The sequence below is a fragment of the Octopus bimaculoides genome, chromosome 20 (genome assembly GCF_046866305.1).
Source record: "Octopus bimaculoides isolate indiv1 chromosome 20, ASM4686630v1, whole genome shotgun sequence".
NCBI classification, from domain to species: Eukaryota; Metazoa; Mollusca; class Cephalopoda; order Octopoda; family Octopodidae; genus Octopus; species Octopus bimaculoides.
Genome location: NC_142947.1, coordinates 18,710,633 through 18,728,120, shown reverse-complemented (window position 1 = coordinate 18,728,120; position 17,488 = coordinate 18,710,633). Strand labels below are relative to the sequence as shown.

Below are 17,488 nucleotides of genomic sequence, written 5' to 3'. Positions count from 1 at the left end.
ATTCTAAATATAGTAAGATAAAAATTGATAATTGAGTAATAATTTTGGACAATTTGGAAATATTAAATATCATAGCTGCTATGAAATCCTCTTGTATTATTGTGTGTGGTGGTAATAGATAATAGTATTGAACTGCTTGCAGTCCTGGATAGCTCTTTTAATTAGCTTCACTCTACCGCTCCAAAACTTGAGATTTTGCAATCAAAGTGTGACAAAAGTTGAACAAATCTTTCTCAGTTACCTCATGATGTTGAAGTAATAATAATAATAATAATAATAATAATAATAATAAACTGACAAGCAAATCTGTGGTATTGAGTAGAATACTTGGTATAAAAGATGGGCTACAGCAAATATTCTACTCAATACCACAGATTTGCTTGTCAGTTGAGCATGTCCCTTGATGGCTGACGATATGTGCATCTCTGATCATGAACAGAAGTACTGGGGGAGCATCATAGCCATGTGTTGAGAGGAATTTTTTGGGGTTTGAATAATTCACCTTTGGAAACATGGGTATTTTGTTCAACATCCTTAAACAAACTTTATTCAGGGACCTTTTGAGCAGGATGGGCTACTCGACCTGAAGAAAATTCTAACTGAGCCCCACCTGTGAGGTCATGCGCTGTTTATCTTGATATGAGATCACCATGTCGTGCGCATATGGTTGTGATGCATGTGCCTGGTGTACCCTTATCAGACGGGTAGTCATGATGGGTATAATGGGCTTCGTATATTTTACCCGTGTCACTTTGATGGCATGCACTGCTCTCTCTCTCAATAATAATAATAATGTCTTCTCTTTATTAGCCATTTAGCCATAAGGGAAAAAAAAAAACAATATGACAATACAAAAATAAAAGACAAATAGGGCTTAACACATAAATACATGTAAACAATAAAACAATGACAACAACAAAATTCCGCACTTCCTGATCACCCTGACACCACCAAGGGCACCCCAAGCAAGTACCCTTCTACTTCTCGTCCCCTCTGACTTACAGGCATGTGTTCAGAGTAGACTTATTTACACAGGCCATCCTTGCAACATTCACCCACCTTTCAACAAAAATACTGTGGAGCAGCACTTCCCTCTCCAGCCTCACTTTCCTTTTCAAGTGAAACTGTAAAAATTCAATGAGAGCTTGGTTGAAGAGGAAAACATATGTCTTCAGTCCTTTCAATCACATCAACCACACTACCTCTTTTGCCATAGCCACCAGAGAGAGAAAAACTTCCTGGCCAAAAGAAGGTGACTGGGCAATCCTTCTCATGGACTCAGCCAATAACTGGATCTATCCTACATGTGACAACAGCTATTCAACAAGGTTCCACAAGTCATCAATGCCCAGACAACAGACAAGGGCATGCAGAACAGTTTCATCGCCCTGCATGCATCTCGGACAGTTCCATCTGACAGCGCTTCCAGGCTAGTAGAGCTTGTCTCAAACTGACAGAACCCCCAGTAGCACTGCCAGTCCAGGGATTTCTGGAACTTGTCCATAGCCCTGGCCTGAGAGTCCTCTGGAAAAGACCAGTCACTTGATTTCCACCAACACCCAGAGTCTCCCAGAGGACATTGTTGCTCTTGCCTGCCACTAATCACCTATAAAACTGGAACCTCCACTGACTGCATTGCCTGACTGGCAGAGGGCTGTAGATGCTTGCTGATACTCTAGGTGTCAAGCACTCTTTCTTGGTCTACACATGGTCCAAGACTGCAGCTCAATCAATGAGACAAACTGCAGAAAATCCCATTTGACAAATGATGATCACACCAGCTTACTGTCAAGAAAATGCCAGAGATATCACAGCCTTAGTGCATGTCTGTGCATCATTAGCCACAGCATACCTGGCCTTCCTTGCAGCAGCTACTGACAGCAAATGGACTGTCTGATCCATCCCTTACAAAGAAAGCAGAAGTGTAAGTTCTTTAGCTCTCCAGGTGCCAAGCTGCAGGCTCATCAACTTGTAGTTAATCTTTGCTCTGGTCACAGCTTTGTACTCCCTTAGGGTAGTGCCAATCACTTTGATTTCCAAGATGTCTGACACTATTATGGTGATATCATCTGCATAAGCTGACACAAATATCCCCCATCCTAGTTCATGCAGGACACCCATCAAAACATCTAGCTTCCATAGCAATGGCTTGAGAGCCAGCACATACAGAAGGGGCAAAAGTGAGCATCCTTGATGAACCAAATGTATGATATTAAATGATTCCAATAAGTGGTCATTTACTTTGTGCACTGAACAGAAGTCACTGAACATTGCTTGATCCAGCCTCTGAAAATGGAACTGAAACTGGCTGCCATGAGAACAGCCTCTGATGTTTGGTGAATGACCGTATAAAAAGCTTTTGACTGATCTAAATTGATCAGGGCCCCACCATATCAGGTTCCTTATCTACCTTCTCTATGATGTAACATGTGAGGTGGAGGTTGTTGTGGATATATTTGTTTGGGATAGCGCATATCTGCGCATCACTGATCAGTTTATTGATGACAAGTGCCAACCTCTTGGCTAACACCTTGGTCAAAATCTTGCAATCCACTTTAGCAGAGTTATGGGCCTAAAATTATCTATTTGGTCCCCTTTGTTTGGGTCCTTTCTCAGCAGCACTATCACCATGCCATGGCTCACAGTACTGGAAATTCTTCTGTTCTATTGCTAGTTGCAGTAGACATCCACCAAGAGATTACTAAACAAGATTGACACGTGAAGATAAAGCTTGAAGGGCAGTCCATCTAGCTCCAGAGACATCTCCCTTGTGCAGGAAAACAATGGTGCAAAGATTAATGGTGAGTTATTATTCTTTACAGAATAATTTCATCTATGAACGTATGCAGATCAATTAAGTTAAGGCAACAAAAAGGGGGAATTCTGGTTGAAATACCCTATATAACCTCTCATAAATTTTTCATCTTTTGGAATTTTTGAAAATTTTTTGCAAATTTGTGTTCTACACATGGGAATTTATACGACTATGTAAGACAAATTTTTTTAATAATTTTTTAATACCTCCACCTCCTCTATAAATCCTAAAATTTCCACACTTTAAAAATTTTTTTATTTTAATCAGAGTTTAAAATATGGATAATCCAAATGTGTTATTTGTTTCCGTTTATAACTTCAAAATAATTTTTGAAATTCAAAAAATTTTAAATATCTGCGCATATGCACGGCCTATCATGGATTCAGGATCAAAGCACGCCATATGACTGGTCATAACTTTTCTACTTGTTGGTATTTTCAGAAATTTTTGCAAAACAAAATTTTAGATTAAAATTTTTCATTCCCTCGCCCCTATAAATCCTTATGGATGCTGAAATTTAACTTAACCCATATTGTTCATCTAGGTGTTAAAGAGCCTGAGATCATTGCTGCGATTTATTCACAATTATTTAAAAAAGGTATGTAAAAGATAATTTATTTTGATAGCATACTTCTCTGTTAGTAAATGTTTTTTGCTTATACATACTCACATACACTTGCTTGATGCAGGGTGCAGGTAAGAATTTAAATTACAAAAGGTTTTTATTTTTATTTTTTGCTTAAATCCCAGCAATAGACCACCTTTGGGTGCATCATCATTCTATTAAATGTCTTTAAGGAGAGAAAAATGTTGAAAAACATCAATACATGTCAGAGTGACAAAGAAACAAGGAAGGTACCAGGTGGGCATGGGATATGCTCAAAGCAACAACTAAATCTCCCTTAAACTCATGGGTCCTGCTAGTATGTATAAATGTATGTATAAGCAACGTCGAGCCTAGTGAGTACTTAGATGTGTGACCGCTTGGGAAATCTAGGTGCTGTAAGCATCGCACCCTTTTTATAGGCGCAGGAGTGGCTGTGTGGTAAGTAGCTTGCTTACCAACCACATGGTTCCAGGTTCAGTCCCACTGCATGGCACCTTGGGCAAGTGTCTTCTACTATAGCCTCGGGCCGACCAAAGCCTTGTGAGTGGATTTGGTAGACGGAAACTGAAAGAAGCCCGTTGTATATATGTATATATATTAAAAATGGCGGTGCCCCAGCATGGCCACAGCTCATGAGCTGAAACTAGATAAAATGAAAAATAAAATGATATGTATATATATGTGTGTGTGTGTATATGTTTGTGTGTCTGTGTTGGTCCCCCCAACATCGCTTGACAACCGATGCTGGTGTGTTTACGTCCTCGTCACTTAACGGTTTGGCAAAAAGAGACCGATAGAATTAGTACTAGGCTTACAAAGAATAAGTCCTGGGGTCGATTTGATTCGACTAAAGGCGGTGCTCCAGCATGGCCGCAGTCAAATGACTGAAACAAGTAAACGAGTAAAAGAGAATGTTAATGTTTTTTGCATGTGTGTTTGTGGTGATGGGGAATAATAGTAATATTTCTTTGTGTGCGTGGAAGTATGTGATTCTGGTTGAATATGAATAAAGTTGATATTTGAAGAACACAATTTCTTAAGTTCACTAATGGCCCCCGGTCTTGAAATTCATGCAAGAATGCTTTTAGAATCTTTGACCTCAACTAAATTACTCGCCAGGCAGTTACGAAACTCCTCTTATATTCTTTAGCCCTGTTATCTGTGCACGGACTACGACCTGGTCACTGACAAGATTACACTGCATCTCTTTAATTTCTTTGTTGGGCGGAATTCTGGTTTAAGCACCTTATAACTTTTTTATTTTTTGGAAAATTATTTTGAAATTGTAAACAGAAACAAATGGCAGATTTGGACTGTCTGTATTTTAAAGCTATGATTAAAAAACAAAAATTTGAGAAAGAGTTGAAATTTTAAGATTTATGGTAGGAGGTGGGGGGGGGGGTAGAAAATGAAAAAAGTTTTTCTTTTGCATAGTCACAAAAGTTTTCAGAAGTTTCCAAAATATAAAAAAGTTATAAGGTGCTTAAACCAGAATTCCACCAAACAAAGAAATTAAAGAGATGCAGTGTAATCTTGTCAGTGCACAGATAACAGAGCTAAAAAATATAAGAGGAATTTTGTAACTGGCTGGCAAGTAATTTAGCTGAGGTCAAAGATTCTAAAAGCATGAATTTCAAGACGGGGGGCCACTAATGAACTTAAGAAATTGTGTTCTTCAAATATCAACAAAGAATCACACAAAGAAATATTACTATTAATACACAAGAAAACACACAAAGAAATATTACTATTAATACACAAGAAAACACAAAGAAATATTACTATTATTCCCCACCACCACAAACACACACGCAAAAAACATTAACATTCAAATACATTTATACATACTAGCAGGACCTGTGAGTTTTTCACAGAATTAATGGTAAACTTATTGGGTTATTTCTGAAAACTTTATCCAAAAAACTTGAAAGTGTAGCCTGAGTGGTGTCTGTATCAAAAGATAGTCACTCATCTGCTAATCATTGAAAAGTGAAGGAAATTGGAATACAATGATTACATAATGCACTTTATGCACAATTTTATAGACTTAATACACAGCACTCTCCCTCTTTCTTTCTTACACTTCACCTTACTCTCTTTTTCTTTTGCTCTTTGCTTTTCCCTTCAACTAATCACATGAAAGCATAACAGACGGACTAAGTAACGGAGGGAAAAAATCTTAGTTAAAAAAAGAATTTACACATTTCACTCACCACCACCTCTCCCTCCCCTCCTCGTCTCTCTTCTCCCTTCAGCTAATCACATGGAAGCATTAGATAGGCTAAGTAACAGAGGGACAAGCAAAATTATCATGGGGGGGGGGGTGCAAATTAGTAAACCAGAGCGAAATGAGTAACTCCTGATTTCTCATTTTCTCCCTACCGGTTTGAAATCATTGCATTGCAAGTACTGCATCATCTTCAGAGGTAAAAACTGGTCAGCATAGTTGTTGTTGAAACTGAGAGTCTGACACATAGTCAGGTGGCAGGTCCTCTTTTTCCAAGAAATTTTTCCTCAGTTTTGACTCAATTGTAATTGAGGTTGCTAATAAAATATCTGGATAATGTTTGGTGTTTAACAATCAATACTCTTTTCTCTGTTGGATTCCAAGTTAATTTTTTTACCACACTAATGTCTATTTTGATAATTTTCAAGTATCAAAAAATTATGATTAAAATGGGGTAAAATGAGTAATGTCTAATTTGAATAATTTCTTCTATTTAAATGCATGGTGAGTAAATATATCACAAAGAGGGCACTCCAGCAGATTATGAAGAAACTATAGAGAATATTCAATGTTGAGTTTATTTTTTTATGTGCCATTTTCCCCTGAGCATCTTTCATTTGACCTAGATATTAATTTTTTTTTTCATTTCTGATCTTTCTGATGTCTAGGGATAGATACTGATGTGTCGGAGTCTGTTTTCTGGAGAATTTAAGTAGCAAATTTACCTTATCTTGGCTTACTTATTTTGTCCCAGCTAAATTTGTCTTTTATATGGTCAAAGAGAACAGCTGTAATTTTCTGAAATAGTAAATCAGATTATTTTATAATGCATTTAGGGAAGACTATTTGTTTAGCTGATGAAGTTTTTGTAAGGTAGGGAAAATTTATGAAAAATATATTTTGTCTCAGTTAAAAATGCAGAAAAAACATCTTATTTTGTCCGCCACGTGCTCATAACACAAAGTTGTGACTCAAATGGCCGCTAACAGCCAAGTTCTTGTCATCGTTGGTGGCTCGCCTAACAGAGACGTGAGGTGATGCTTGTTGGGGTGTTTGGCTGTTCCAACACCTTTTAGCCTCGCCATCGCCCATAATAATGCTGCGAGCATGTTGGTTTGCTTCAGTAGGTTCCGTTGAACCTTGTGGAGTGCCACCAATAGAGGCACTTGTTTTTTCGATGTTTTTTTTCTTTTTTCCTCATTTTTTGTTTTCTTTCTTCGATCATGTTTGTGTTTTCTTTGGTTTTAGATTTGTATTTTAATGACGTTTTCTGTTATATATGCATCACATACATGTTATGTATGTAATAAAATTATTATTGCACGATGTAAACTTAAATTGGGATCTAGTCTTTCTCGTCTGCAAAATGAACCCCCTTTAATTTTTCTCAGATTGCTTTCAATTTTAGTGTATCGATGCAACTCTGAATTTTGATTACGATGAACCAATTATTTTATCTCATAAATTAAAGAATCTGATGTTATTTGGAATTAAAGTTAGGAAATTTGGGTGACTTCATCTACTGAGGCAAAGCCCATGGCATCGAGAGTGGCTATAGGGGAAATCCAAATCATGCTATGAGGGTGTCAGGTAAACAGGTTTGATACCATATACATATTTACATGGAATACAAAATACAGATAATAAAACAAGGAAAAAATAGAGAAATTATGTAATGTCATCATATAATTTCTCTCTATATTTATCCTTTATTTCATGTATTTTGTACTCCATGTAAATATATGTAGCGGGTTGTTCGTGATGTGCCATATCAGGTCGAAATTCTCTGTTATATGATCAGTAATGTAGGTCAAACCCTAAACAAAGTACTGACCTTTCTTTGACCAGCACTGGTAGTAGGGGCTGGGGTGTTTCCTCATCAATCTGGTGTGGAGAAGATTTTACGCTCGTTTTGAAAAGCAACAAGCGGGTGGATTTGGTTTCAAATGTAAGGCAGGATCAAGCTAGATCCCTACATATGTATCAATTCTGTTTATCTACCTATACACTCACATTCGTATATGTATATTTTTCTTAATATTTAACAGAAGTAACAGAATGACTCAAAGGCTGAAAGTTTTGTGCATTAGCACTTAAGAAACTAGTTACAAATCAATTTCCTGTTTGCATCCCTAATTTATACACTCACATACTATAATATTTTCTCAATGAAGAAGGAATGAATAGATAAAAAAAAGTTGACACCAGCTCTGAAAGAATTTTATCCAATGACAAAAACTGACATGAAAGACAAACAGTGATTTGGGAGAAAAATGATAGAGAGAAACTAGTATTGTGGGAGAGAGAGACGGAGGGGAAGAGAGTGCGTATGTGTATGTATGTGTGTGCTTAAAGAGAGGGAGAAAGAGGAAAGGGGGTATAATGCAAATACACACACATAAATAGAAATCCATATCTATATATATATATATATCTATACAAAAGCCGCTCAAAGTTCGAGGTTGCGAGAAAGAGGAGAAAGTATTTATAAACAGGTCATTCGATTCAGAGCAGATGATAAAAAATAAACAAAAACAACAGCTGGCAAAACTGCAAAGAAAAATAAGGAAGAACTCAAAAACAAAAAGTTTTCAATTTTTAATTAATGTTTCAAAAGGTATTACCATTAAAAAATGGAAAATATCGATTTAAAGAAAAAAATCAGATCTGTTTTATTAAGTTCAAAACATGGCGTGAGAAAAACGAATTTTTTGAAAGAATACAAGCAACTGACAGGCGAGGATATGGACGTCAGAAGAACTGGATTCACAACTGTCGATGATTTTCTCGGATCGATTCCTGATACAGTTGTTAGAGAGGGAAATTATTACTTTGCAGTTTCATGTGACGCCACACATCACATAGAAAAGTTAATCCAACAACAAAAATCAGATCGCAAACTGAAAACGAAAGAGATTTCGTCACGTCATCAGAAACCGAGTCGACATTACGTTAAGAATGAGAAACGACGGCTTTATGAAACAAAACCTGATCGTTTTTCTCGATATAGCAATGATAATCGAATGACACGAAGTGTTTCCATGAACCAACTAACGGCACTTCCACCACGGACATATCAAAAGCAGGCTTCAGTGCCGGTCACAGTCGATAGTTCAGACGTTGATGAGCTCAGAACGAAACTGTTATCGATTCTGTATGAAGCTTCTCTCGGCTTGAACGCTAAAGATTTACAAAAGGAATACAAATCTGAGACTGGTAGGTACATACCCTTAAAAGAATACGGTTACAAATCTGTAGATGAACTAATGCTGAATTTTAGTGTTGACAACACCATGTGCATCAAAAAGGGGCCGTTCTTCGTCGCTGTCGCACATGATACAACAATAAATAAATCTTTGCAAAATAGGCGTTATGTTTCAACGCCAAACTTACACAACAGATTTTTTATATCAGGTAATGGACGGAAAATTACAATTCACAGAAGATTCAATGAGTTTAACGACAATAGTTATCAGTTTCAGATGTCCGAACAAGGTCTTTCAGACTCCCGTCATTGTGTTTATACGACTGATTCACAAAGTAAGTTTCCATGTGCAAACTGTGATTGTCAGTGTCACATCAAAAAATACTTTAACATGAGGCAAGTCGATAAATGTAATAAGTGTCGGTGTCAATATCCTAATGACATTAAGGTAGAGGATAGTCCAGGGAAGCGTAACAGAGAAATGAAACCCCCGCGAACTGTAACCCTTGTTGATAAACAAGAACCAAACAGTACACTCAAAATCCAACACGGAGATCTTGCTCTCCAAGAACTTAGGATTTCTGTTATAAACACTCATTTAGATGACAACAATAACGGAAATTGTGACAGACAAATTAACATAAAAGAGGGACAGAAAATTACTACTAATTACAAAAATTCATCTTTGAATTCGAAATTAAAGATAAAAAGCGAAAACCATTAAGCCAGTCAGGTTCTAATCATAGTTTTATCCCCATAGATCCTAACAAAAATATCCCCTGAAAAACAACTATTTTTCTATTTCATTACTGATGATGTGTATAAATGTCAATTTCATCATTTTATTTTTCTAAGTGATTCTTTTTTTTTATTGTCAAAATGTGTTCAAACTCCTTGAAAAAGATCGATTTTGTTTTCTTTCTTTTTATTCAAAGATCGTTTTGGTGGTGGGGAAATAATCATTTGAACTTGTAATATATCAGATTGACAAAATCATGTGTTTCGAATTATTTGTTTTAAAATTTCTTAACTGGTTCGTGAAAATATAAACATGGTTGTGTGATTAATAAAGTTCAGATCGGTCATTTCAGTTTCAATGCACTGAACTGGGGTCAAGTGCCACAACATTTTATAAACAAACTGAAATCCTCGAACGTGGGTTGGTATTTTACAAAGTAAATTTCGAACGCAGTTTTGAAGCTGAGACAGATCGAGTATTTACCCGGAACTTTTTTCCGCCTTAGAAGGGTAAAATAATCTTTCTCTGCTGTCCTTACAGCTTTACTGTGTTCGAAATTTATTTTCGGCATAACTACAGAGTTGGGTAATCTTCCAGTTTCGAGGGGTAAAAGAAATATTCAAGGGAAATAACTTCAGTCTTATATGTATAGAAATATATATCGTCCTATTAAGTTGCCCCTCGAAACTGGAAGATTACCTATATATACATACATACATACACAAGCATATATATATATATACACACACATCCATACACAATATGAGAATTGTGTCCCATGTGGAGGGACAACGGTTTGAACACAAAGACGGGACATATAGTGTATATATATATATATATATACTGCACACGTAGATTTACATACATACAGCAACTTAATAGGACGATATATATTTCTATACATATAAGACTGAAGTTATTTCCCTTGAATATTTCTTTTACCCCTCGAAACTAGAAGATTACCTCATAGTTTTATCGGCCTCACTACAGAGTTGTTTTTCTTTTCAAGGTTATTTTGCATGCTTTCGATGAATGTGGCATTGAAATCACGCATAAATGGCTCCTTTCCCTAGGAAAGGAAAGATTTGGCTGCTATTTCTTGCACGCCCTGAGGTAAGGAAGTCGGGAGGGTATACGTCTGTAGTTATGCCGAAAAAGTTACTTATGATGAAAGAAACAAACTTTGAAAAATAAAAAAAAATTCCGAATCGTAATTTCTGTTGTATGTACTACCACGTTTCTTTTGAATATTCATATTTAATTGGCTAACAGCGCCTTATAATAGCTAACAAGCACCACGAAGACAAGATCCATCACCACCAACACTAAGCACGGACAGCATCATCGTCACCAGCACCAGAATGACCACCATAACAGGCCCGTCGCCAGACTTTGGTGCCTGGGGGTACTTCAGAATATTCTGGGTGGGCACTAATTTGTAATAATGCTAAAGTGGAGTTTCGAAATAAATGTACTACTGTAAATCTAAGGGTGCACCAATGAATAGTGAGGGAGCAATACTGTCCAATGCACACCCTTAGTGACGGGCATATACTGTAATGGTTTACTCAAGCCACCAACTCTACCACTACTAAGTCTGAACGGTTTGCCGACTCCCCTACCCCTGTTACTATATTATCACCACCACCATCAAAACTACGGCTGATGTGAAGGCTCATATACGATACCCATTATTACGTTAAGAGATTACCAACATCCTCATCTCAATCACAATTATCACCGATCCAACTACCATGACTGCTGTAACGACTAACCCACTAGCGTAGCTAGAGTGTGTGCCGCCCGGGGAGGCCCTTCCGTTTGCCGACACCGCATCCCACAAAAACACATATTGCCTACAGCTAGTGGACTAACCATCATTCTGACCATTAACCGCTGCAAAGGCTAACACATCTCCATCATTCCCATCAATTCTGATTGCCGTAACAACTCAACCCCGACAACCACAACCTCCATCGTTTACCATTTCTCCGTCACTATCACCATAACTTCTGCTTCACATCAGTTAGCCATCGGTACTACCATTATGAATGCCAAAAAGACTCCCTAATACTTTCTCACAAACACCAGCATGACTACCTGACATTTTACCAGAAACCAGTGAGCCTTTATATGGTCGTTCGATCTGCCAGAAATAACAGCCAAATGTTTTCAATTCACACACCATGCCGTCTTAAAACCAAAAAGTGATACATTATATTATGTAGTCCAAAAGAACCTTAAAAAGACTGGAAGGTTAAGAATGGGATGCCTTTGACCATAGGTCCGTTGGATTAGAGTTGACAGGGTTAAACAACAACACGACTGTTGTAGCAACACATCATCCTCACCACTTACACCAACACTACCATGACAGCCGTAACAACACTGCAAACATCATCGTCATTACCACCATGTCTGCCGTAATAATCTACTACTCCAAAACACCACCACAAATGACTGCCGTAGCACCTTGCGACCTTAATCACGACCAACAGCGCTACCATCCGTCCGTCACTACCGTATCACTATGACTGCCGTAAAAACAATACACCGACACCACACCGTTTCAACTGCAACCATCATCATTACTACGACCAACGGCTTCACCAGTACTGCCGTAACATTTCACCGTCATCACATCAACCTCAAAAGTGTCTGCCGTAATTGCTAACGTCATCGTCATCTCAATTACTGAGGCTGCCGTAATAACTTGATTAACACCGTAACAACCACCCGGCGTAACAATCACCATCATTGATCGCCACAAGTGAGGGTTTCATTGTGGTCGCTCGACCTGCAAGAAATAGCAACTAAATCTCTCAAGATTATATCTTAACGTCTTAATGAACACATTGGATATAATGTACGTCTTAAGAGTATAGGATGGTCATGGCTGGAACATCTTTGGGTATAGGCAGGGCCGTCTTAGCAGCATTATAGACTCGTGAGGAAATCAAGGCACTGGGGTCCTAGAGTACGTATTTATTGACAGCAATGCACAGCATAACAAATCACATTTCTGCCCCGTGAAGTCCTTGGGAAAATGCCCAGTGTGCAAATGCCACAAGATTGTATAGGTACTGACCTAGGGCTAAACAATAACACATCATCATCAGTCTAACATGCTTATCATTATCAACATCATCGCAATGACCAAAGCATCACGCCAAACAAGTGTCTACGACAGAAGATCCGGCCTCCGGCAGTCAGCTGTTCCCACAATTCCATTGTCCTACCGACAGAGTAGGAGGATGTGAGGGGAGAGTAGGAGGAGGATATGACAAGCAGTATGTTTCTTTTTCCTCCTTCACACTTTCTCACCCTCTCACTGTGACTTTTGTCTTTTTTTCGTTTTCCTTTATTTTAGGGGGAGGGAAGTGTGAGTCTTCAGAACTTCTTACTTTTTCTCCTTTTTTTTATCACCCCTTATCTTATCTTTGTATGTCTTCGTCTCTCACCATTTCCCTCCCACACATACTCTCTGACACTTCCACTCATTCCCTCATATATACATTCTTTATTTCACATTTTCACTCTCACACATACATTTATTCTCTGTCTCTATCTCTATATCTCCCTATCTCTCTCTTTCACTTTCTGTTTCTACCTTATCTTCCTATCTCTTCCACTCATTACCTCTCACACACTTTCTCTTTTACTTTACATCTTACATCTCCCTCTCCGTCCATTCTCCCTCTCTCAGTTCCCTTGCTGCTCTTTTTCTCTCCTCTGTTCATTTCTGTCTTTTTATTCTCCACCCACCCCTCTCTCTTTCTTTCTATTTCTCTCTCTCTCTCTCTCTAATACTTTTTATCACTTCCTTTAGAAACCGTGCAAGCTTTACGATGTAGTGTGACGAATCTGTATACTGTACGTGATGATTTATTTTATACAAACACTCATATTATATATTATAGATACATAATCTTCATTCCACTCATTGCCCCATCATTCCTTAATACATACCGAGAACACAACACAACATACACTCCATCAGATGCATACATTGAGCCTATTGCATGTGTATACAAAATTACAAACACGTCTATACAAGCTTCTCGATTCTTCTTTACACGTGATAGTTGTGTAAATAGACAAGTGGGGGGAAAACGAAACAGAATAGAAGGTACATATTTCTTTCTTAATCTCATTAAGATCATTATGATCACATACATATGACGCAAGGTGCTTCAATTTTCTAAAAGCTTATGACAACAATGTCAGGACAACCGTTTAGCCTTCTGTTTTTCCTCTGTCGATTTGTCTAACGATCTATCAATCATATATAACTAGATAATTTTTATATTTATATATAACTATATTTCTTCCTCCCATAATTATATATATATATATATATATATATATATATATATATATATATACACACACACACAAACACACACATACCAATCTATATCTTTCCCTGTAGCTGCTTAAATATATACGTACGCAACTTTCCCTCCACTTAATATATATGAAATGACTTCCTTACTATAAAGGTTATAGGTTTTTTTGCTTTTTTTTTTAAGAAACATTCAAGATCTGCGATGTTTGTATTGTAGATTTGGCAAAACAACACGGCCAAACTACTTGCAACATTCTGTAAATTTTTCGGTGGAGCTTACGAAATGAAGTTGATATCAGGAAATGTGACTCTCAGTCACTTAAATCATCTGCTGCCATTTGCTATAGCGAGAAAACAAAAAAGGTTATTGAAATTGTCTATAAATATATAGTGGAAGAAACAGAACTAAATCTACACTGACAATCGCATATAAATAATTTATATGTACATAACAGTCATACGTGAATAAATGCATGTACAAACAGCAGTGGGTCTTTCATAAGCGGAACCTCTAAAGCTATTAAAAAAAACTTGCGTATAAAAGATTCAGTCTTTTAATATAATTTATATCGGTGTATATTTAAATGTATATTTATTTATTTATAAGAGGAGGAGGAAAAGGTTATTTTTTAAGCTAGTGCAATTAAATTTGAGCTGAGTAATGTGTTTAACAACAGCTGACTGCAGCTTCTAACACACACTCAGGGCTTTCACTTCTGTGTGTGTGTGTGTGTATATATATATATATATATATATATATATATATATATATATATATGTTTGTATGTATGCTTGTATATATTGTGTTGTCCCTTTTGAAAAGTGGAAATAAGAGAGCCTTGCATTTTACAAACATTGAAAGAAACCAGTTTTATTTCATAAGCCGGAAACTTAACTGTTTTAGTGGGACAGAAAATGGAAAATAAAGCTAATAATACAGGTACGTAAATTATTTCAACACTATATTCACATACATACATACATACATACATACATATATATATATATATATATATATATATATATATATATATATATATATATATATATATATATATATATATATATAATGTATTTACATACAGTCATCTATATACGTGCATGTTTTTGTGGCATAACTGGCATAACTACAGGGTTTTCTGAAAGTTATGACCTCTCAAAGTCTGGGGGGGGGGGGTAAAACCCTGTAGTTATGCCGTTTTTGTTTGTTGTGCATTTAATCCTTTCTTATTGTGACACAAGGTGAACTATTCCTAACAGTTGTTTAATCCCAGGTTAACTCTGAAAGACCAGACGTACAATCAAAAGCGTTCCAGTCATGAACATCCCCACTTTGTTTTTAGATTACATGTTGGACTACGCTTTCTAATGATCTTGTTTTAGATTGTAGAGTGTCATTTAAAGAAGATCTGTTATCTCTAGCAGATTGCTTGATCGCATAGCGACTATTGAGGTATAGGAAACTGCAGTGATCCCTCTTGTGTATTATTTATTGGCTCTTATTTAGACAAACCTGCGGGAATTTAAACTTGGAACGTTGAGGCGACGGAACAACACGAAAGTGTTTAACTCTATGCTTGTCACCAGTGTAGTTTCTTATAGATTATATTCATTGAGTTTTTAGAAGTGTATATGCCTGCATGCATGCATCTACGTATAATTTCAACACTTACACGCAATTACATACACGTGTGTATATACTTTATGTCGAGTCGTTTGGTGTGCGACACACCCAAACAATTTATGGCGCGTGTTTAAAGTTTCATTATTGTCGGAGAGAAAAAAGATGAAAAATACACTATGTTGAAACTAGTAAATAGCCTTTGTCGATCCCCTCACCATGAAAAAAGCAATAGTAAAATTCCTCATCTAAGTTCGTGTGCCATCATCCTTATGAATATTAATGTAGATAAATGACTTCAATATATCTTGTTCTGGTTTTATATGTTGATATCCTGTATCAGTAAATTCCATGTCAAGTTCTCTTTCTCTAACACACACACACATACATATACATACACATTTTTTAGTTGTCCTTGTTTGACAAGTGATTTGATCTATTATTGTAATGTGTGATGAAATATAACAATTATATCAAGTGCAGATTATTGTCCTCGTTAAACGCACACGGACATTATATTCACTTTTACTTTGTTATGATTTCGTAGTAAAGTATCCAGCCAATCGACTAATCCCTACTCGTCCCTAACAGTCTTGTGTCTATGTCATAAATCGTCGTTTTTTCCGTAGCAATGGCAGTGTATATTAGAAGTCAAAGTCTTTCATCGTAAGACATTCCTGCCATATTATATGGCAATAACAAATCATATCACAAAATCAACTTCTATTCTGTGAATTTGAACGATATTTCCAGCCCAGCAGTTTTTTACGTCAACTCTGCTTGTGGTCTTTTCTTGACTACCACCAAGCTCCACCGTCGTTTCAACAACCACACATTATTTTACTTTGCTTCCATGTCCCGTCCCCCAGTACATTGTACGCCACACACCGTCGCACCTAATGCCACGAATGTACTGCTACACACACAAACCACCCACATCTCTGTTCAGGCGTTCACTTCCACTCCGTTTAGAAACACACATATAAAGAATATGTACTTGGAGCTCCACGCACACGGAGGCTAAATACTTGAGTCACGTATTAGAATATATACTTGGATCCACAGAGAGAAAGTTAAAGACTTGTATTGTAAGGAGTCAGAGGAAAATACATACACTATCCTCAATACATCAGCACACACACACTACCTTACTAACATCTCATACACACACAGGGCCCTTTCTAACTACACCTACATACACATATACCCTACCCTCACTTGCATCTCTCATAAACACACACATACCACTTTTGCTGCGGGCAATCTACACACACTACTCTCACCTTATCTATGCATACTAACCTCACCATAATCACGCATGGCCTTCATTCATCACACATACACCCCTCATTCATCACATATACACTGCCCTCACTCATAACACACTGCCCTTACTAATCGCCGCATACAACACAACACAAACCAAGGAGGGGACCACTGTGATACTTTGACCTACTTGAAATAACAGTCTTTCCTTCATATCACACCCCATTGTCTTAACAGAGGAAAACTTTGGATCATGTACAATTATATACTTTTCCTAAAAAGATAGTATGATCGTGGCTGGAAGGCTTTACATTGTATGTCTGCCAGTTCAGAACCAATTTGGGGCTAAACAACAACACAAGGACAAACTGCTCTCACCATACTCAGTCATTTACCTCTACCATGATTTCAACAAATGTGAACTTATAAAAAATACTCAAAAACGTCTTTGACTCTTCGTAAAATTTTTTGCTTATCTGACACTACAAACTTCCTTTGGCATGTAAATCTATCAAAATTTCCCCCTTAATGACCATCAGTTCTGTTTCCTCAAAGCCAGATCCACAAGTGACCTTCTCCTCTGTTACATACCAGCTGGTGTTTGCTTTGGAGGAAGTGATGTTGTCATTCTCAACCTGAGTAAGACTCCGATCATGTCTT

General features: G+C 37.1%; 1 protein-coding gene across 4 annotated transcripts in view; it reads left to right on the top strand.

Moving 5' to 3' along the window:
- The first annotated feature begins 11,497 nt into the window (after nt 1-11,497).
- Nucleotides 11,498-17,488, top strand: part of LOC106876501 (uncharacterized) — an 89,865-nt gene continuing 83,874 nt past the window's right edge. The window contains exon 1 of one of the 4 annotated variants that reach the window (XM_089338173.1): nt 11,498-14,881. In XM_089338173.1, coding sequence (XP_089194299.1) covers nt 14,857-14,881 — 25 coding nt within the window. In that variant the 5' untranslated portion in view covers nt 11,498-14,856. The remainder of the gene's footprint in view (nt 14,882-17,488) is intronic. The other 3 variants (XM_089338174.1, XM_089338172.1, XM_052975083.2) reach the window with 3 other exon arrangements.